Source organism: Dermacentor albipictus, chromosome 8 (assembly GCF_038994185.2).
Source record: "Dermacentor albipictus isolate Rhodes 1998 colony chromosome 8, USDA_Dalb.pri_finalv2, whole genome shotgun sequence".
Taxonomy (NCBI): Eukaryota; Metazoa; Arthropoda; class Arachnida; order Ixodida; family Ixodidae; genus Dermacentor; species Dermacentor albipictus.
The window spans coordinates 5,069,612-5,090,654 of record NC_091828.1 but is presented as its reverse complement, the minus strand read 5'-3'; the positions used below and the strand labels follow the sequence as shown (position 1 = coordinate 5,090,654).

General features: G+C 50.8%; 3 protein-coding genes across 5 annotated transcripts in view; 2 read left to right on the top strand and 1 right to left on the bottom strand.

The window, feature by feature from the left end:
- The window catches only part of LOC135910434 (carboxypeptidase M-like), a 314,184-nt gene that overhangs the window by 99,382 nt on the left and 193,759 nt on the right, over positions 1 to 21,043 (top strand). The window lies entirely within an intron of this gene.
- Positions 3,935 to 7,207, top strand: LOC135910446 (myb-related transcription factor, partner of profilin-like). The gene is made up of 5 exons (XM_070523148.1): positions 3,935 to 4,203; positions 4,271 to 4,289; positions 4,595 to 4,700; positions 5,060 to 5,277; positions 6,869 to 7,207. Exons 1-5 carry the CDS (start codon positions 3,935 to 3,937, stop codon positions 6,956 to 6,958), a joined length of 702 nt encoding a protein of 233 aa, XP_070379249.1. The 3' UTR covers positions 6,959 to 7,207.
- On the bottom strand, positions 7,665 to 9,390 carry LOC139048351 (putative nuclease HARBI1). The gene is made up of 3 exons (XM_070522746.1): positions 9,282 to 9,390; positions 9,049 to 9,190; positions 7,665 to 8,535 (listed from the first exon to the last, which is right to left on the bottom strand). Exons 1-3 carry the CDS (start codon positions 9,318 to 9,320, stop codon positions 8,033 to 8,035), a joined length of 684 nt encoding a protein of 227 aa, XP_070378847.1. The 5' UTR covers positions 9,321 to 9,390; the 3' UTR covers positions 7,665 to 8,032.

The following is a 21,043-nucleotide window of genomic DNA, read 5'->3' as shown; positions in this document are numbered from 1 at the left end:
TCGCTACGCGTTCCTTTGAACTGCGGCGGCCTGTTCTCTTAGAAGCAACTGCATGTAATAAAGCCACTGTGCTGACTCGCGTCCATTTCAAGTTTCTCGCCCGGGCGCCGCCCTCGTCTGCGAACATTGGACTCCTCTCCCGTCCCTTGTTCTTCCTTCTCCCCGTGCGCCCTCACTCTCGTTTTCTCCCTCTCGGAGTGCCTTGTTTACGGAACCTTCGCCAGGGGGGGGACACTCCCCGGTTCCGGTGGCACAGGAAATTGGCGCCATCTCTGTAATGGGCGACGCAAAAATCCGTTTCCCTTGCATGGCCTCGTAGATCGTCGTGCGCACGCGCGCCGATCCAGGTGGCCAAGCCCTTCCCCCCGCTCAACTCCTCTCCTACGCCCTCTCTCCTAATACCCTCTCAACTCCCTCACCTTCGACTGTCTACGCGCCCGCGCCGCCGTGCCATCCCCGCCGGCCCGGCTGCTGCTTAGTCCGCTACGTAACGCTTTATTTTTGTTATCTACTGTCATCGACATGCGTGCGCTGCTGTGCGTTGACCGACGTGGCTAGTTTCGTCAGTTCAGTGGTCCTCGGCAGCTGTGTGCTTGTGTTCCGCGATGTTTCACCCGTTTCACGACTCGTACCGCTCGTGCATCGTGCAGTGGTGCACAAATACCTCAAAAACAAGTCCTGCAAGGTTGTTCCGGGTGCCTAAAGACAACAGGTGAGCGCTCAGACCCAAGGACATCAGAAGGCGCATGTACACGAACACAGCCCTGTCCATTTGTGTACTCCATGAGGCTCCGGACGTCGTGGCGCCTTGATTGTGCTACACTTGCTTCTTCCCGGTAGAGAAAGCTGACAAATAGATGTTCCTCCTCATTGTCACCTGGTCTGTGACTTGTGTTTTTCTGTGCCAAGTCGCATTCTGCAATATCAGTAACTTGCCCAGCTTTCCATACTGCCCTCAGTGCTTTTTCTGTGTATCACGTTTTGCAAACCAACTAACAGCTGAAAAATTACTGTTAGTGTTTGTGTACTATCTCAGTAACCCCCGATGGGAAAACCGCGCGAACAACCTTCATGTGTAGGCATGATACGTTTTTTTTCCCTCTGGAAAGCATGAGCATTGCAAGCGTCCTACATGCAGATTTTTGCAGTTCGTGTTTATTATACAAGGGAGAGCCCAGTAGGTACGACTTAGTGCCTTAAGTGACGTAATTTTATTGCTAAGCATTGCATTCGGGTAGAAAGAAAAGTCGTGTTGGCTTGTTTTACCTGGTCTTTGATTGAGGAATAAGCCTTTCTGCGAATGTTTTCTATGTGCTGCTGCAAAAGCCGACTACCTTCTGTTCTCCTTGCCACCGTTACTCAAGTTGTGGCCAAGTGCAAAATAATGTGATAATGTGTGTTTCAGTTTTTAGTACAATGTTATTTTTTCTGCCATGTTTTTTTCAATTTGTTCAGCAGTAATGAACATGTCAAGCATTTCATATACTTTCGTGCAGATTTATAAGTAAGCTTCCTTTTGGTATGGCTCTCAATCAAACAATGTTAGCATTTTATTCTATCTTTCAGGTATTTTGCGTGTCATTGTTTTTGCCATTACCAGTGAGTTTTCCCTTTTTATAGTTGTTATGACTATGTCATGCACGTCGTCCAATTTTGTGCAATATCTTAGTGCACATATCAGGAGCTCGTCTACATTTAGGTCTTGAGGACGTTATATAAAAATCTTGTTTTTATATGTGTGTACATGAAATAGCCTTCGCGTTTTCTAGCACTTTCTTTTTTTATTTCACCATCTGTGAACTTTTGTCTTTAGTACTCTTGTATATGTCATGCACCTCTCACTATTGTTCATTTTTTGAGCGTGTATCACACCACGTTGTAAGAAAAATCTCTTTTCGGAAACGAAGTCAATAAAGCGAGACTAAACATCTGTTGTGTTGGAAGTGGAATTTTTTTTATATCACGGCACATGCTGGTATAATATAAGTATGGGCAAGACTGCGTGCGTGCCAACGCGTAGCCCACGGCGCACCACGCGTCAGCTCGCAAGCAATGAGCGCGCTACGCCGCGCATTGCTTGCGAGCTGGCGTGTGGCGCGCGATAACAAGCGCGCTATAAAAAAGAAAAACGCGCCGCTTACGGGTAAAAACAAAAAAAAAAGTGAGCGGCGCGCGCGGCATGGGGGAAAGGGGGAAAGGGAGTGGAGCGGGTCGGCATAATAAAAACAAAAAAGAAAGAAAAACGTTTGGGAGAGGAGGCGCCGGGCGGCTGCTGTTGCTGTTGCCATGACAACGTAAACAATCATGTTCGCCGCCATTTTGCTTAATGCGTCGCCCATTGGTTAGGGCCGTAACTGAAGGGGACCTTGGCGCTAGCGTCGAAAGAGCGTCTGCTTGAAAACGGCCAATGGGATGTATACGGAGTGTCCGCCCCCTGCCTTCGCCTCTTTTGTTCTTTCGCGCTGCACGACTGTGGCAGCACCGCGTTTTTACGAGTTTGTAAATGCACAGGATAAAGCTTTAATTTTCCTGGCGTTTGTGACTCGTTAACTATCTGAGGAGTGGCCGCAGCCCCAACGCGTGCCACGGAATCAGAACAGTAAAAACGCGATGAACGCCGAGTCGGCGTCTCACGCGCGTCTCCAAAGCGCCTAGGCCTAGGCGGCTCGACTCGCTGGCTCCGCGCTTCGAAGCTCGGTTTTCGCCTCGTAGCCACACACGGCATGGCGTCGCAAGACCGCAAGTCGCCCGCTGCTCAAGTGATTCCGGACCAATCTCGTCTCGCATGCTCTGAGAAAATGGCAAGCTCTGTGCAGTCACGGCATTCGTCGCGCTCAGCCCGTTCGGAGCGTTCGACCGCCTCGACAACGCCAAGCATGCTCGCCGCCAGAGCAAGAGCGGAGGCCGTCGCGGCGCGAGTGCAGCCATAGAGAAAGAAATTTCTTTCTCTATGGTGCAGCGGTGCTATTTTGTAGGAATGCCTTTTTTCATGCCAATGCCTCTTCGCGTGACGTCATCGATTTTGGAAATTGTGTACACGTAGGCACGACGTTTCTTGGATCGTCCAATCAGAAGCTCCCTTCATTGGCCGGATGTTTCTTTCGTATTCTCTTCTCTTTTTCCGGGACTGTATAGCAAATTTGTTTTGTGAAACAGCACTTAATGAAAGCGGACTTCCATGCTGCGCAAAGCAAATTCATTTTGTTACATTACAACGCAAAAGCTGCCGCAGTCCAAAGAAATGCAAACGCAAGTGCTCTATTTTTGAAGCCGTAGCCACATAGTAGTCGGATGTGCATCGAATCCATGCCGTTGAGCTCACGCAAAATGGCAGCCTTTGTTTACCTGCAACAGCTGACAGCCGCTAGCGTGTCGGTAACGCAGCGCAACTATTTGCGGCCCACAGCGGTACACTTGCATCTTAGAAGAATCTGCGCTGCTTGCAGGAGCCGTGAGATGCAGCAGAGTGAGGTGAGTAAATATTGCTCGTGTAGTGCTTACGTTGTCGTGCGGTTTTCGGTGCATCATGTCTGACGTGTGATAATTTCTTCTTTACGAAGGGCCAACAAGAATTAACCGTAACCCACGAGGACAAACTTTGCAACATAGTGGATCGAGAACTGTCAGGCCACTCAGCACCCTTCATTAGAGCACCGCCACGACAGAACAATAGCCTCGTCAATGTGATCGCAGCAACAGTAATACTCTGGGCCTGGCGCCCCTGCGCTGACGGTTACGCTCCGTGAAAGAAGCTGCTACAACGGTAAATGTGAGTAGCTTGTTTACCTTTTCTATATTAGTGGTATAAAAAGGCAAAAAATAATCAATTCGTAGTGAGCACTTTATGCAGGCGTTTAGCTTAGACAGAATGTTTGACTGTAAATTTCTTACTGTGTTGCGGGCCGGCTGAAATTCCCAAGTTTGAAAATCGGAAATGGCGGCAGCGAAAGGGCCCAGAGTGTCACAAGAACAGACGGATATTCTGGTGCAGTTCATCGAGCAGCACCCATACCTGGCGAGAGCTTCTACGGAGTTCTCGCCACGTATGACTGCTGCTCGAAAGAACGAGCTATGGGAGGCGGTGGCGGCAGTGTTGAACGGACAGGGCCCAGCGGTTAAGTCAACGAGCCGTTGGCGAAACCACTGGGCCAAAATGGCTCACAAGGCCAAGAAAGAAGCGGCCAGGGCCGCGAGCGAGAAGAGGTGAGCTTTCTAATGATGCTGACAGTAACGTCGTTTCACGTAGTTGTTGTCGTTGTTGTATTTGCAGGGCCACTGGAGGCGGGAAAGTGGGTGGGGTGGACGGCCGCGTCCTCGACATCCTTGGGAGGACAGGCGGCCTCCTTGTTTCCCCGCCGCAGTAATTCGCCGATAGCGAGGTGCGTACATTGGGTTTAAAAATTGTTGTTTGTGCTGCTGTAGCCTAACACATTTTCAGCATTACATTGTAATACAACATTCCAAAATCTCTTCAGCCATATTTTTTTTTCGTTTTTTGTGCTGGTTACAATAGGGGTTATGCACTCTGAGCAGCAACTTGTGTAAATGATGCGCATTGCACACACTGCTCGCAACGACACTACTCTGACTGCAGGACGCAAGTTCGGAGGATGCTGCAGGGCCCTCCCGCAGTGCACCAGCAACAACTACGTTTGTGGTGTCGGGTCCTGCAGCTGTTGCTGGGCCAAGTGGCCTTACACGTAAGTCAGTGACCCAGCTTTTGTTGTAGCATTGTTTGCAGTTGCTGTATGACCTTGCTATGAAGTAGCCCACTGTGCTGTTACTACCTTTGTGTCCAGCATTCAGCTCTTATTCATGGAGCAGAAATGCAAGCCTACAAATGACATGATGTTGTAATAGAGATTCCTTGTGCTTCTTATAGGTTAATGTAACCAGCAATTTTCTGCGACATCTTTTGCTCCAACTATGCGACTGCCTTGTGTATCATAATTGTAGCTGTGCAGCTGCAATGACATTTCGAAGTGACTGGTTAGGACAATCAAGCTGTGTGGGTCGGATAACAGTGGATGAGCAGCGTTTGCTTTTGTCTTGCATGAAGAGCAACCGCCTACCCTCCAGCAGCCACCCTTCCAGCCGACCCCCCAGCCAACTCCACGAGAGCCGCAAGCACCCCCCCATAGGCAGTCGAAGCAGCAAGACCTTGAGGGCGCCGTCCATATGGCTACTGCCGAATATGTTCGGCAGGGCCAGTCGGCGGAAGCCAGGGCACAGGAGGAGGCTCGCTTCCGCCGACAAATGCTGGAGCAAAACCAGCGGGTATGTGTAAGGCCACAGACGTATATTTTTCTGCGTATGAAATTGACGAGCATATGACCTCTCCAACAATTAATCGTTAAACAAGCATAATGTATGCATACAGTGCTCTGATTATATCTTGTACACATTTGCGTGGAATAATATGTGTCAATATTTACGCAATTATGTGGCGAAAAGAAAGAAGTGGCATTAGGTTCAGGGAAGCAGGTATAACCATGTAAGACATCTTAATGGGATGGGACTGCACAAATTTGATGGACCAGAAAGATATTATCAGTGTTTCAATATACAGTGACAATAGCCTGCAAATGCAGATGAATGCAACACACCAAGGCATTGTCACTGAGCTTATATAATTAAACTAATTACACATCTTATTCGCTAACAGCAACACGAGGCCCATATGGACATCCTGCGCCAGCAGCATACAGTCCATATGGAGGTCCTGCGGCAGCAACATGCTGTCCACATGGAGGGACTTCAACAGCTGAGGGAGGTGGTTGGCAGCATGCGCGACGTGCAGCAGCAGCGGCTGGCAGTGGAACGACGCTCACAGGAGACACACCAGCGTATCCTGCAGCTGCTACTGGCTGCACTGGCCCATGGTGGCAGCCAAGTCCCTCCCCCCTCTCAGGACCCACATATGTAAATAAGAAGTAGCATAGGCAAGGAATTTTATACCATTTTTTTATTAGCTTAAATTTTGCTGTTGTAGTAATGGTGATATGAAGGCCGGATATTGCTAGTTAGCAAGAAATAATTGCTCAAGTCACCCTTTCATGCAACCACAAGTAGCATAGCCGTTGCAGCATGATTTTTTTTGCTTGAAGTTGTACTTCAGCAATAAGAGCGCCCACACTATCACGCTCACCTGCACAAGTGCCAGCAAGCCCGATGGTACATTAATCTGACTGCGGCATTGCAATTATGCGGTGCCTAGTTGTTGTCATGTCAAGTTAAGCACGAAACAACACTGCAAATGTTCTACAATTCAATCCTATGTCATCAATGCGCCTTAATGTAATGTCACACGGAACCTCTGAATATGCACAGCAAAAAGCTCTGAAAATTCCTTGCCTATGCACCTTCACCTCATCTGTAATGTGTATTTTTTTGCATATTTATGTACATATTATGCTTGCATTTTTTTGGCATGCAGGGCTGGAATGTCTTCTTTTCTTCTTTGTTGTCATAACATTTTTTTTCCATTTACTGTACTTTCATGGTCAATATTTTTTTTGTAGTGACATACAAGGCTTAATGTCTTCTTTTCTTGTTTTTCATTATAACGTTTTCTTGCCATTCACTGATATTTCATGGTTATTTCTTTTTTGTCGTGACATAGGGGGCCTACTGTCTTCTTTTTCATGAGTACGTTTTGTTGTCGTTCAGTGTTTTTCCATGGTTTATATAATTCGTTGCCGTGACATACAGGGCTTGACGTCCTTTTCTTGTTTTCATTACCAGGTTTCGTTGCGATTCAGTGTTCTTTCATGGTTGTGATACATTGTACGTTTACCCCTCGTGTGCAATATTTATGCAGTTTCTCTTACTCAATATCAAAGCAAGATGTTATGGCTTTCTTTTTCAGTATGGAACTCCACGACAGCATGTTCCTTTCACACGTAGTGATGTACCTACATATTTTGCAGTGATATTCTTCTGTCGATGCGTGATTTAAGCACCTGCACCTTTTTCAGGTGCAGTTTAAGCCAGTTGCTATTTCTGCATATTTGTGCAGCGTACAACACTTTCCTTACACGATGCCTGCCGTTACCTGTGAATCTTTCAGATGCAAGAACAATGTGATGCAATATTTATTGCAACTTGTCTGTGATATGTTGCATATGTCTCTACTGCTGCAGTACTCACTGTTCTCGCACTTATTCAATGTAGAGACTGTCGCACGTGATGTGTACATAAACAAGTGTTACCAAAAAAATGTCTGTATGTTGAAGGGTGAAAAAATACGGAAAGGTGCAGTGTTCTGGTGCTTTTATTTGCATGGCGCTACTGTATTTGCAGTGCTAGCTTGCACTGTGGAAATGTAATTACACACTCTGCAATATTCCATTCCCCGAGTTCAGCTATTTACAATTGAGGGCACTTTGTTGAAATGTATCAACTGCTCATGCTTGCCACACTTCACAGGAGCCACAGCATTTGACATGTCGGATGACCAGGTGGACGGCATTTTCGTCACTACAAAGGCACTTTGCGGTTGTTGCGAGACAAACTGGCGCAGGAACTAGAAGTTGCACGTGTAACAGCACGTTCAATGGAGCGGAAGGTGTGACGTACACTGTACATTTTGGCTTTTGGGAGCTTCTCTGCGACGAATACAAAGCAAGTAGACAGGCGTTTCTGTCCATGAACGCGTAAGGGAACACAGAACTTCACCGATACGAGTAGAAATAATTATGACAACTGCAGGCTACATGCATGGCACGCAGGGCATCTAGGTGACGACAGCAGCAACATGCAAATCATGGCAGACCCTTTGAAAATACACTTATTTTTAGCTTGCTTTCAATCTTATATGTCGCCACTAAACATACTGTTTCACTTAGTATAAATGCAGGCCTTACATAACGGTTCACTACACAACTTTTACATTCCTTGACCAGTCATGAATGCTTTGCATTACATAAACATCACCCACAACTTAGCATGGGAAATCTGTCTGCAATTTCACAGCATGAAATGCACAATGCAATTTTTCGGCACATGTTATGCTACAACTGTGTGCATGCACCTAGCGATGCTGACGCTGCTGTTGACGTCGCAGCTGCCGCCGAACACTTCTCAGGTACTGTATGTGCTGCGCACGGGTTGTCCCAAACATCCCAATCACAGAGTCACGGACGGCCCGGCCTCTCAAATAATTCATTCTCGACCCTGTGTTTCGGGGCAGACCTTGCGGAATGGGGTCGTCATTACCGCAGAGCTCAGTACTACTGCTGCTGCTGCTGTCGTCATCGCTGTCATCATCGCCCGAGTCTATGTTGCCCTCAGACAGGCGAAGGTTGTGCAACACAGCACATGCCGCGACAATGTTGGCTGCACGTTCCGGCTCGTAGAGGAGGGTGCGATATCGCTGAAGACAGCGGAAACGGCTCTTTAAGAGCCCAATGCACCTCTCCACTACGGAACGCATGGAGCCATGTGCTGTGTTGTACTGCCCCTCGGCTGTCTGCGCTGGAGGATGGCCAGGAACTGGCGTCAGGAGCCACGGCTCCAAGGGGTAGCCACTGTCACCTGCACGAAGATGGAAATAGAACATTGAGTACTCCTCTGACGAGAGGCAAGTTGTAAACTTAGGAAATCTACTGAAGGCTCCAGAAGTGAATCCCAAGTAAAAGCATGAGTTGAGCATGTCCATACCCGACACAAACGGTTAACAAATTTACAAGTGCACTACTCGGTGCCTGCCACAAGCAGAAGAAATCAACACGTGTTGGTACTATCAATGACAGTAGTAGCAGTAGCAGCACTAATGTTTGTTCATTTCTTCTGCTTCTGGCAGGCACTGGGTGTAGTAGCAGCACTAATACGTATTGCTTTCATCTGCTCCTTGCAAGCACATAATGTGCTTGTTACTTAACACTTCGAACATTGAGAATGGTGGCAGTCACAATGGTGACAATGGTGACTTCATTTTTTTTTCCCCGATTTATGTGCTTGTAATTTGGTTAAAAGTTTGAGTTGGAGCGGACACGGCGTTCTGCGCTACTGAAGCGTGACTGCGCCAAAAAAGGTGTTTCGCCTCACCGAGGAGGTATTCTCCGGGATTCACGATGCGGCCCGCTTGAAACCGCCGGCGCAACCATGTCGTGCGCCAGACAAAAGCGTCGTGGTCCGACCCCGGTCGCAGAGGGTCCACGGCCAAGATTTTCATGTCCGCATCGCAGATCTGGTAAAACGTAAACAGAGAAAGTGCCCGATGACATGAGCAACATTACTGTCAAAAAGGATCGGCACCAGAAAACGTGAGGTTTACTTACGAACATGCAGTTGAGGGCGTAGTATCCCTTGCGGCACATGAACGCAGCCTTGCGCTCACCCTTCGGTGCGACAATAGCTACGAGGCTGCCGTCGACGCATCCTATGACACCGGGGATAGCACCGCGACGAAGAAAGCCTTCCTTTACGGCTGCCTTTTCCTCGGCCGCCTTAGGAAAATGCACCCACTTGTTGAGCGCCCCGGCCTTCACAACAGCCTCTGCCACCCGTCGCACGCACTCGCTCACTGTCGACTGCGACACACGAATCGTCTCCTCGCTCCCAACGGACGCTTGGAAGCTCCCAGTGGCAAAAAAGCGCAGCGCACACAACACCTTCCGCTCCACCGACAGTCCCGTCGCTCGCTCCGCTTCTAGTTCCCCCGCCAGTTCCTCGCACAACAACCGCACCGTTCCCTTCGAGAGTCGAAAATGCCGTCGAAAATGGTCATCCGGCATGTCAAACGCGTCGTCTGGCTCTCCGTGTTCACGTCGGCGACGGCGAAGAGCCACGGCCATAGCAATCAGAGGGGCGGCCATTTTTGTTATGCCTTCGGAAACGACCCTGCCTCTGGCCGTGCCAAATATCCGTGCCTTTTGCTCCGCATAATGAGTGCGTCAACGTCACGATGACGATTACAGTTTTTGCGGGTTGCTGACGTCGCGTGATTGACAGACAAAATGGGCGCGGCCCGGTCATTTTCGACCAATGGCTGCTCAGTGATGGCGGCAAAACGCATAAAAAAAGTAATAGAATTCCTACAAAATAGCACCCCAGGCTTCTCTTATGAAGAAGCCGCGGTGAAATTGGAAAAGGCCAAACTCGAAGAACAAGAGAAAAATGCGGCCGCGGAGATCGAACGCAAGAAAGTCGAGCTAGACACCGAGTTACATGTGTTGCAGTTGGATAGAGAAGCGGCCGCCGCGGAAGCGCAAGCAGAGATCCTGGAGGCTGCCGTAGATCAGCACGGCGGGGAGCATCACATCTGTCGGACTGTCGAGGAGGCATCCGAAGACCGCGCTCAACGTACCTTTGACTACGTGCTTGACCAGGCTCACGTGCGCATTGGCCCGCGTCAGCAATCGCAGCGGCTTGACGGCGGAGAGCATTACGTCTTTCAGAACGTTGATGAAGCACCTGAAGATCACGCTCCGCGCCCTCCTAGCGCTCACAACCAAAGAATCACCCAGAATATTGCTCGTCAGCAGGGAGATGAAGCTAACGCCCCAGAACTGACCGCCATGGCAAAGTATCTGATTCGACGCGACCTTGTGAGTACCTCACTTACGAAGTTTGACGACTGCCCTGAGAACTACCGGGCGTGGAAATCTACATTCAAGGGAATGACACGGACTCTCGAGGTCACGGCAAGCGAAGAACTTGACCTTCTCGTGAAAAGGCTTGGTACCGAGTCGTCGAGCTACGCAAAGCGGCTGCGTTCCGTGCACGTCGACAGCCCCGAAGCCGGGTTAGAGGTAGTTTGGGAAAGACTTGAGGAATGCTATGGTCGTGCGGAAATTATAGAAGAGGCCATCTTCAGGAGAATCGGAAGTTTCCCCAGACTGTCCGACAAGGACACCGAGAAACTGAGAGAGCTGGGAGACCTGATTCTTGAAGTTGAGGCTGCAAAATGTGACCCTCACCTGACTGGGCTTTCCTATCTGGACACGGCAAGAGGAGTAAACCCCATTGTAGAAAAACTGCCGCAGCGCTTGCAAGACACGTGGATAGCGAAAGGCTCGAAGTACAAACAAGATCATCGGGTCGCCTTTCCCCCTTTTTCGTTCTTTGCCAGCTTTATTAGGGACCAAGCGAAAACGAGAAACGATCCTAGCTTCAAACTCAGCACCGCAAGTGGCACCCCTTCAAGGCTCCCAAGAGCAGACAGATGGGCAGCGAATGATGGCACGAGAAGAACGCCCATCTCAGTGCAACTGACGGACGTGGAGGCAAGCACGGACCATCCGCCCTCAAACGCACCAAAGTGGCAATATACAACCAAGTATTGTCCTCTGCACAGGAAGCCTCACCCCCTCCAGAAGTGTCGTGCTTTCAGAGAAAAACCGCTGGATGAACGAAAATCTCTGCTGAAAAATTATGGGATATGCTTCAGGTGCTGCGCTTCAACAGACCACTTTGCAAGAGACTGCAAAACAGTTCTCAAATGCGACGATTGTGGTAGCGAGAGGCATGCCACAGCACTTCATGCTGGCAATGTCAACCATAGGTCTACTGTGGCTCATCACGACTCTGAAGATGTAAGTCTAGACCAAGATTCCGCACTTGAGGTGTCATCTAAGTGTACAGTGGTCTGCGGTCAAAGCGGCGGTGGCAAATCCTGCTCTAAGATATGCTTGGTGAATGTTAGTCACCCGACTCAGCCCCACAACACTGAAAAAATGTATGCCATCTTAGACGACCAGAGCAACAGGTCCCTTGCAAGAACAGAGTTCTTCGACATTTTCGGGCTCAATGGTGACAGTTCCCCCTACACACTAAGGACATGTGCTGGGACTACAGAGGCGATAGGAAGAAGAGCATTCGGCTTTCTCATTGAGGATATTCATGGCTCCGTGAAGCTACCCTTGCCAACACTCATCGAGTGCAACGAGATGCCTAACAACAGGAACGAGATTCCAACACCGGAAGTGGCATCGCATCACCCTCATCTCAGAGCTGTAGCTAAATTCATTCCTCGTTTGGACCCAGAGGCCAAGATTCTACTTCTCCTTGGGAGAGACATCCTCAGAGTACACAAGGTTCGACAACAGCGCAACGGACCGGCTGATGCTCCATTTGCTCAGAGACTGGATCTGGGATGGGTCATCGTGGGGAATGTCTGCATAAGTCGAAGTCGCACACCGGACTCTGTGAGCAACCTCAAAACAAACGTCCTTGAAAATGGACGTCCCTCCCTTTTCGAGCCATGCCAGAATCATTTTCTGGTCAAGGAGAAGCTCGCTGACACGCAAGGGTCGACACAATGCTTCCAACCAGCTCAGAACGCTGCTAGGAACGACCACTGTGACGATGGGGTCGCTGAAACGCTGTTCCACACAACGAAGGATGATTGATAACAGACCTTCCCTTTTCGTCGAGGACAGGAAGTTCTTGAAGCTGATGGACGAGGAGTTCTCAAGGGACGAATCCAACAGTTGGGTAGCGCCTCTTCCCTTTCGTTCTCCAAGACCTCGGCTTCCGAATAACAAGTGCTTGGCTGAGTCACGCCTCACTGCTGTCCAACGGACCTTGAAGAGAAAGCCAGAACTGAGGGAACAATTCGCGAGCTTCATGGACAAGATGTTCAAGAACGGCCACGCCGAGGAAGCTCCACCGGTTCGAGAAGGAGAAGAATGTTGGTACGTCCCCATCTTTGGTGTTTGCCATCCACGAAAGCCCGGGGAAACGCGAGTCGTGTTCGACTCCAGTGCACAGTTTAAGGGCGCGTCTCTAAACAGTGTGCTGCTTACCGGTCCAGACATGATCAACGGCCTGCTTGGAGTGCTCATCCGATTCCGGAAAGAGCCCGTAGCCATTACTGTGGACATTAAGCACATGTTCTACTGCTTCTTGGTACGAGACGACCACCGAAATTATCTGAGATTTCTGTGGTTCCGCAACAACAACATCTATAGTGACGTGGTGGAGTACCGAATGAAGGTACACGTGTTTGGAAACAGCCCTTCACCAGCAGTTGCAACGTACGGGCTGCGGAGAACAGCACGAGAAGGAGAGGAAGAATTTGGCAGCGACGTCAGGCAGTTCATCGAGAGGGATTTCTATGTCGACGATGGGTTGAAGTCTCTCCGCAACGTCAAGGACGCCGTCAGCCTAATACGTCGCACGCAACACATGTTGGCAGCATCAAACCTCAAGCTCCACAACATAGCCTCTAACTGCCCTACAGTGTTGGAAGCCTTTCCAGAAGAAGACCGTGCCAAGGGTTTGAAGGATCTTGACTTGAGCAATGGCTCACAGCCGGTCCAACGCAGTCTGGGAGTTTCTTGGAATCTGAAGAAGGATGTGTTCACATTTACGAGTCCAGACCAAGAAAAGCCATTCACTCGGCGCGGTGTCTTGTCAGTGGTGAATAGCCTGTATGACCCACTTGGGTTTGTTGCTCCAGTCATCGTTCAAGGAAAGTCCCTCCTCCGAGAGGTAGTCGCTGAGACATGCGACTGGGACTGCCCACTTCCTGACGAAAAGAGAGCCGCCTGGGAGGCGTGGAAGGACTCCTTGCAAGTACTCGAGCAGCTGGACATACCTCGCACCTATGCCCCTACCTCACTTACTACCGCAGAGAGGAAGGAACTGCACATATTCTCCGACGCATCAACCAAAGCTGTGGCTGCAGTGGCGTACCTCAGAGTGACATATCCAGATGGCGCGTGTCATGTCGGGTTCCTCATAGGAAAGGCTAAGCTAGCACCGCATCCGGAACACACCATCCCAAGGCTTGAACTGTGCGGCGCGGTGTTGGCAGTGGAGCTAGCAGAGCTTATCAGTCGTGATATAGATATGGAACTTGATGCTGTAAACTTCTATACTGACAGCAAGGTCGTCCTAGGCTACATACATAATGAGACGCGAAGGTTTTTTGTGTATGTCAGTAACAGGGCGGAACGCATAAGGAGCTCTACACGGCCAGACCAATGGCACTATGTTCCTTCTGACATCAACCCTGTGGATCTCGGAACCAGGTCTGTGCCAGCAGCCCAAATGGCAGGATCGACCTGGCTGACAGGCCCGGACTTTTTGCATCGTCAAGAACGCTGCTCGCAGGTATTGAAGGGCAAGTTCGACTTGGTCGATGCGGATTCCGACACGGAGGTGCGGCCCCAGGCAAATGTTCTCGCAACCAGTGTGGGCGTGAAACAACTCGGCAGCAAGCGGTTCGAGCGCTTCTCAAGTTGGATTACGCTGACTCGCGCAGTTGCAACGCTTGTACGGCTAGTGGACAAAATTCGGGGCACTTCTGAAAACGTGTTAGACTGCCCGCATAACAGCTCATCTCACCAACTCCGACCTTCTGCAGAACACCTAGCCCGAGCAAAGGCAGTCGTCATTCTATCTGTCCAGAAGGAAGCCTTTTCAGACGAGTTGAAAAGCTTGCAACGAGGAAAGCGACTACCGAAGTCAAGCCCTCTGTGGAGACTGGTTCCATGGGTTGATTCCGACGGTCTTTTGAGAATCGGTGGCCGACTAGGCAGGGCCAGCCATTTCGACCAGCAAGAGCAGAAGCCCATCATCATGCCAGGGCGACACCATGTCACCACCCTGGTTGTGCGGCACTATCACGAAGAGGTCAAACATCAAGGACGCCACTTCACTGAGGGAGCAGTCAGGGCAGCTGGGTTCTGGATCGTCGGAGCTAAGCGTAGCATCGCCTCATATATACACAGTTGTGTTACATGTCGCAAGCTCAGAGGAAGGCAGCTACAGCAGATGATGGCAGACCTGCCCGCAGAAAGACTAAGCACCGAGCCACCTTTCACTTATGTCGGACTAGATGTATTCGGCCCGTGGCAAGTCACGTCTCGTCGCACCAGAGGCGGTGAGGCCAACAGTAAACGGTGGGCCGTGCTCTTCACTTGCATGAATATCCGTGCTGTTCATATCGAAGTAATCGAGAGCATGGATACCTCAAGTTTTATTGATGCGCTCCGCAGATTCTTTGCCATAAGAGGCCCGGCAAAGCAACTGAGGTCTGATTGCGGGACAAATTTTGTTGGAGCATGCACCGAACTAAAGGTGAGCACAAGTGGCCCAGACCACGAGAAGCTAGGAACTTTCCTGTCAGACCATGGATGCACTTGGGTGTTCAATCCCCCTCATGCTTCTCACATAGGAGGAGTGTGGGAGAGGATGATAGGAGTCACACGGCGAATTTTGGACTCCATGCTTCTTGAGAATACCTCTCGTCGCCTTACTCACGAAGTTTTGGTAACCCTCTTGGCAGAAGTCTCAGGGATTATAAATTCGCGACCGCTCGTTCCTGTTTCAACGGACCCCGAGTGCTGGGAAGTGCTGACTCCGGCAACGCTTCTGACCCAGAAGGTCGGCGGCAACACAGTGCCACCAGTCTTTAACGACAAAGATATATATCGGCAACAGTGGCGGCAGGTTCAGTGGCTGGCCGACGCCTTTTGGTGCCGCTGGCGACGCGAGTTCCTTACCACCCTGCAGAGTCGTCGCAAGTGGCAGGGCCCAACGCGGAGTCTCAAGGCAGGTGACCTCGTCCTCCTGAGAGACAGCCAGGTTCACCGCAACGAGTGGCCCATGGGACTCATTGTGAACGCTATTGCGAGTGAGGATGGCAAGGTGCGAAAGGTGGAAATCAAGACGGCAACACGGGGAGTGATTAAGACGTTTCTCCGTCCTGTGACTGAGACAGTCCTGCTTATTCCTTGTGAGGACTGAAAACATCATATAGTGGTTATATGTATAACCAGACGAGGAGTGTGCTGACTCGCGTCCATTTCAAGTTTCCCGCCCGGGCGCCGCCCTCGTCTGCGAACATTGGACTCCTCTCCCGTCCCTTGTTCTTCCTTCTCCCCGTGCACCCTCACTCTCGTTTTCTCCCTCTCGGCGTGCCTTGTTTACGGAACCTTCGCCTCTTTTGTTCTTTCGCGCTGCACGACTGTGGCAGCACCGCGTTTTTACGAGTTTGTAAATGCACAGGATAAAGCTTTAATTTTCCTGGTGTTTGTGACTCGTTAACTATCTGAGGAGTGGCCGCAGCCCCAACGCGTGCCACGGAATCAGAACAGCCACAATTAGGTTTCTGGCCTCCTGTAACAAAATCCCGCCGGACAGGTGTCCTATTCTGCCGTCTAAGAATAGGACACACTTTTGGCACACATAACTTCTTACACAAGGGAAACGAGCCTCCAACCTGTGGTAGATGCGGGGAGAGGCTGACCGTCCTCCACGTCCTACTAGAGTGTCGGGAAGGCGAATCCGAAAGAAAAAAACATTTTCTCTTAGCATACCGGCACCACATCCCCCTTCATCCTGTTATGTTACTTGGCCCAGAACCACTCTTTGACACCAACGCCGTCCTAGGTTTTTTGAAAGATGAAGTGTTGCATGTTATTAGCCCCACACGTTCGTAGCGCTTCCTCTCTTCAGAGGATGCCGCTGCGATAATTATTTTGAATAGCACATGCCTCTAGGCCCTTGTGGTTCAAGGGCTCTGGCGAGGCTGTAGTGCTGTAAGCAATTTAACATCTCGCATATTTTAAACAATGCATCATTCCTTTACGATGGATTTTAATGTTCATAGTATTCGTCATTAGTCATCGCCATAATTTTATAGCACGTAGATTTTACGCACTTTACAGCGACAATTTTTAGGCCACTTTACAGCCAAGTCACATCTTCCATAATACATCGTTACCATTACCACTTGTCATGGCGCTCTTTGGCCAAACCTGGCGCTTGCGCCACAAAACACTACACAGCATCATCATCTTAGAAGCAAAACGATGTGGTCTTTGCTCAGCGTGCATGAATGATACATTGCCATGTTCGGGGCCAGCCACATACAGTTGAAGCAGAAGATTACGCTACGTTTTGTTCTCTATTGCCGCAAGAGTAGTTCTACTCTCTCTCTCTAAAGGGGAGAGTGAAAAGCACATTTAACACTCTCCTTGGTGACAGAGTGAACAATGCATTTCACTCTCCTCGACATTTTGCGAGAGTAAAACGACGCTTTGAAGAGTGAACCGGCCGCTTCACTCCTGCGATACCCTTCCTAGTTCTTAGAGTGTAGGGCGTGCAATAATTCTGGACGAAGTCCTGACGGGACAACAAGAAGGTAGTTGGCGCGTACTGGGGAGAAGTTCTTCATGATAGATTGTTTTGAAGCGTGAAGGAAGATAATCCGCGCTTAAATGCCCTGCGGACAACGTCGGTGTGCCCTTCCAAATATTCGACGAGGCCTTTTAGCTCCGGGTCTGCCCGTTGCTGTTCAGCGAAGTCTTTCGCACTTATCATTCCAAGGAAGGCGTCGTCATTCTCGTCGTCTTGCGGCGGCGCGTCAATGGGGGCGCGTGATAGGCAATCGGCATCGGAGTGTTTTCGTCCGGACTTGTAGGTTACAGTGACGTCGTATTCTTGTAGTCTGAGGCTCTACCGCGCCAGCCGTCCTGAAGGGTCCTTTATACTCGCTAGCCAACACAACGCGTGATGGTCAATGACGACTTTGAATGGCCTGCCATAAAGATAAGGGCAAAATTTAGCTGTAGCCCAAACGATGGCGAGGCATTCCTTTTCGGTCGTAGAGTAGTTGCCTTCCGCTTTTAACAGCGACCGGGTAGCGTAAGCTATCACCTGTTCAACTCCGTTTTATTATGGATTTCTGTATCGGCGTACTCGTCGAAGTGCGCAAGTACCGGCGGCGATTGCATGCGTCGTTTGAGCTCTTCAAATGCGTCGGCCTGCGGCGTTTCCCACTTGAACTGAACATCACATTTAGTTAGACGTGTCAACGGCTCGGCGATGCGTGAAAAGTCCTTGACAAAGCGCCTGTAGTAGGCACACATGCCAAGGAATCTACGCGCTGCCTTCTTGTCGGTGGGCTGCGGGAACTTTGCGATGGCAGCTGTTTTCGGGGGGTCGGGGCGTACTCCGGATTTACTGATGACGTGGCCTAGGAACAAAAGCTCATCGTAAGCGAAGCGACATTTTTCTGGCTTCAGAGTGAGCCCTGATGACTTGATGGCCTCTAGTACTGTGGCAAGCCACCTAAGGTGATCGTCGACATTTCCGGCGAATACAACGACGTCATCCAAGTAAATGAGACAGGTCTGCCACTTCAATCCCGCTAAAACCGTGTCTATCACGCGCTGGAATGTTGCAGGCGCCGAGCACAGTCCAAATGGCATAACCTTGAACTCGTAGAGGCCGTCTGGGATGATGAAGGCGGTTTTTTCGCGATCTCTTTCGTCGACTTCTATTTGCCAATAGCCAGACTTGAGGTCCATCGAGGAGAAGTACTTAGCGTTGCAGAGCCGATCCAATGCGTCGTCTATCCGTGGGAGGGGGTATACGTCCTTCTTCGTGATCTTGTTCAGACGACTATAATCGACGCAGAAACGTAGGGTTCCGTCCTTTTTCTTTACCAGGACAACAGGGGATGCCCACGGGCTTTTCGACGGCTGGATGATGTCGTCGCGCAGCATTTCGTCGCCTTGTTCTCTTATAGCTTCACGTTCTCGCGGCGAAACTCGGTAAGGGCTCTGACGGAGTGGTCGAGCGTACTCCTCGGTGATTATGCGATGCCTGGCGACTGGTGTTTGTCGAATCCTCGATGACGTCGAAAAGCAGCCTTTGTATCGTCGGAGCAGACTTCTGAGCTGCTGTTGCTTAATCACGGGGAGACTTGGATTAATGTCGTAGTCTGGTTCGGAAACCATGATCGTCGGGGTAGATGCCGCGGAGTCCGAGAAGACACACGCATTACTGGGTTCCAGAATTTCCTCGATGTACGCGATCGTCGTGCCCTTGTTGATGTGCTTGAACTCCAGGCTGAAGTTTGTCAGCAACAGTTCAGTTTTCCCTCCATGCAGTCGAGCGATCCCTCTTGCGACGCAAATTTCACGGTCTAGCAGTAGACGTTGGTCGCCTTCGATGACACCTTCTACGTCAGCGGGTATTTCGGTGCCGACCGAAATAACAATGCTGGAGCGAGGCGGGATGCTTACTTGATCTTCGAGCACACTCAAGGCGTGGTGACTATGAATGCTCCCCGGCGGTATCGCTTTATCTTGCGACAGCGTTATTGACTTCGACTTCAGGTCGATGATTGCGCCATGTTGGTTCAGGAAGTCCATACCGAGAATGACGTCTCGTGAACACTGTTGGAGGATAACGAAGGTAGCAGGGTGAGTCCGGTCATGAATGGTTATTCTTGCCGTGCAGATTCCAGTCGGCGTGATGAGGTGTCCTCCAGCGGTCCGAATTTGAGGGCCTTCCCATGCAGTTTTAACTTTCTTCAACTGAGCGGCGATGGGTCCACTCATGACGGAGTAATCGGCTCCTGTGTCCACTAAAGCGGTGACTGCGTGGCCGTCGAGAAGTACATCGAGGTCGGTGGTTCTTTGTCTGGCATTGCAATTAGGTCTTGGAGTCGGATCACGGCTGCGTCGTGTTGAACTGAAGCTAGAACGTTGCGTCGTCAAGTTGCCTTTCGTCGTCGTACTCTTTGCTTCCAAATTTCTTCGGAATGGCGGCGTGTCGTTGTGTCGTCGAAGTAGTCTATTCGGCGTCTTTGTCGGCGGCGGAGGATCTTCGTCAGTTCGACGAACAGCAACCGCACCTCCATCGGTTGCTGCTTTTAGTTTTCCGGATATGGGCTCGCTGACCGGCCCCGGGCTGGGCCAGTGTATGGTCGGCGCTGCGGCGACAGGTAGCGGCCTGGTGATGGCGAACGGGACGGCCGTCGAGGGCTCCATTGAGTGGCGGCGAGGTAGTCGGCGATATCGCGAGGTCGTTCGCCAATCTGTGGCCGCGGCGCGTTAAAGGCGAAACCTCGCAGTCCCATCTCTCGGTATGGGCATCGGCGGTACACATGGCCGGCTGCTCCGCAGGGGTAGCAGAGCGGGCGGTGGTCAGGGGCGCGCCAAACGTCAGTCTTCCTTGGAATGCCGCGTGGCTTGACGGGTTGGCGTGCTGGCGGTGGGGGTGGTGGTGGACGACGTAACTGTGTCGTCACTGGGCCCAGCCGTGGGCGCGGAGGGGGAACGTGATGGTGGGCTACAGCGGCGTATGTCATCGCTTGCGGCTGAGGTTGCGGCGATTCAGGGGCTACTCCAAGTTGTTGTTGGAGCTCCTCACGCACGGAGTCGGCAATCGAAGTCACTTGAGGCTGTGATGATGGGAACAGCTTTTGTAGCTCCTCCCGCACGACAGCTCGGATAGTCTCGCGTAGGTCGTCGGCGGCGAGTGACTGAACTCCGGCGTAGTGTGTAGAGCTCGTGTGGCGGTTGAATTGCCGGTTCCGCATTTCGAGTGTCTTCTCGATGCTGGTGGCCTCACGAAGGAATTCTTCTACGGTCGTCGGTGGGCATAGTATCATTGCGCCGAAAAGTTCTTCCTTCACACCACGCATAAGTAGCCGGACTTTCTTCTCCTCGGGCATATTCGGTTCGGCGTGGCGGAAGAGACGGCTCATTTCTTCCGTAAAGATGGCAACGTTCTCGTTAGGTAGCTGTACTCGGGCGTCCAGCATAGCTTCGGCCCTTTCCTTGCGCACGACACTTGTAAAGGTGCGTAGGAAGCCGGTATGGAACAGGTCCCATGTTGTCAATGTCGACTCCCTGTTCTCGAACCACGTTCTGGCGGCGTCTTCTAGGGCGAAGTATACATGCCGCAACTTGTCGTCGGAGTCCCAGTTGTTAAAAGTCGCGATTCGCTCGTACGTCTCCAGTCAGGATTCCGGGTCTTCAGTTGCTGCTCCATGGAAGGTTGGTGGGTCCCGAGGTTGCTGTAGGATAATGGGGGACACTGGGGCAGCCATTTGGGTTGTCTTGACTGCTACCTTCTTTGTCGTTTCAGGCAGAAGTGCGTGCTCTGGGGCAGTCATTGCAGACTGCGGCTAGCACGCTGGTCTTGGACGATGTCGGTTTTTTCCTCGGGCTTCGGGCTTGGATCGCGGCTTCGCGGGGGCGTTCGGTACATGAACGCACAAGCACCTCCACCAGATGTCACGTGGTGGTGACGTTGAATAACACAGCAGCATTACTGTGAACAAGAAAACTAA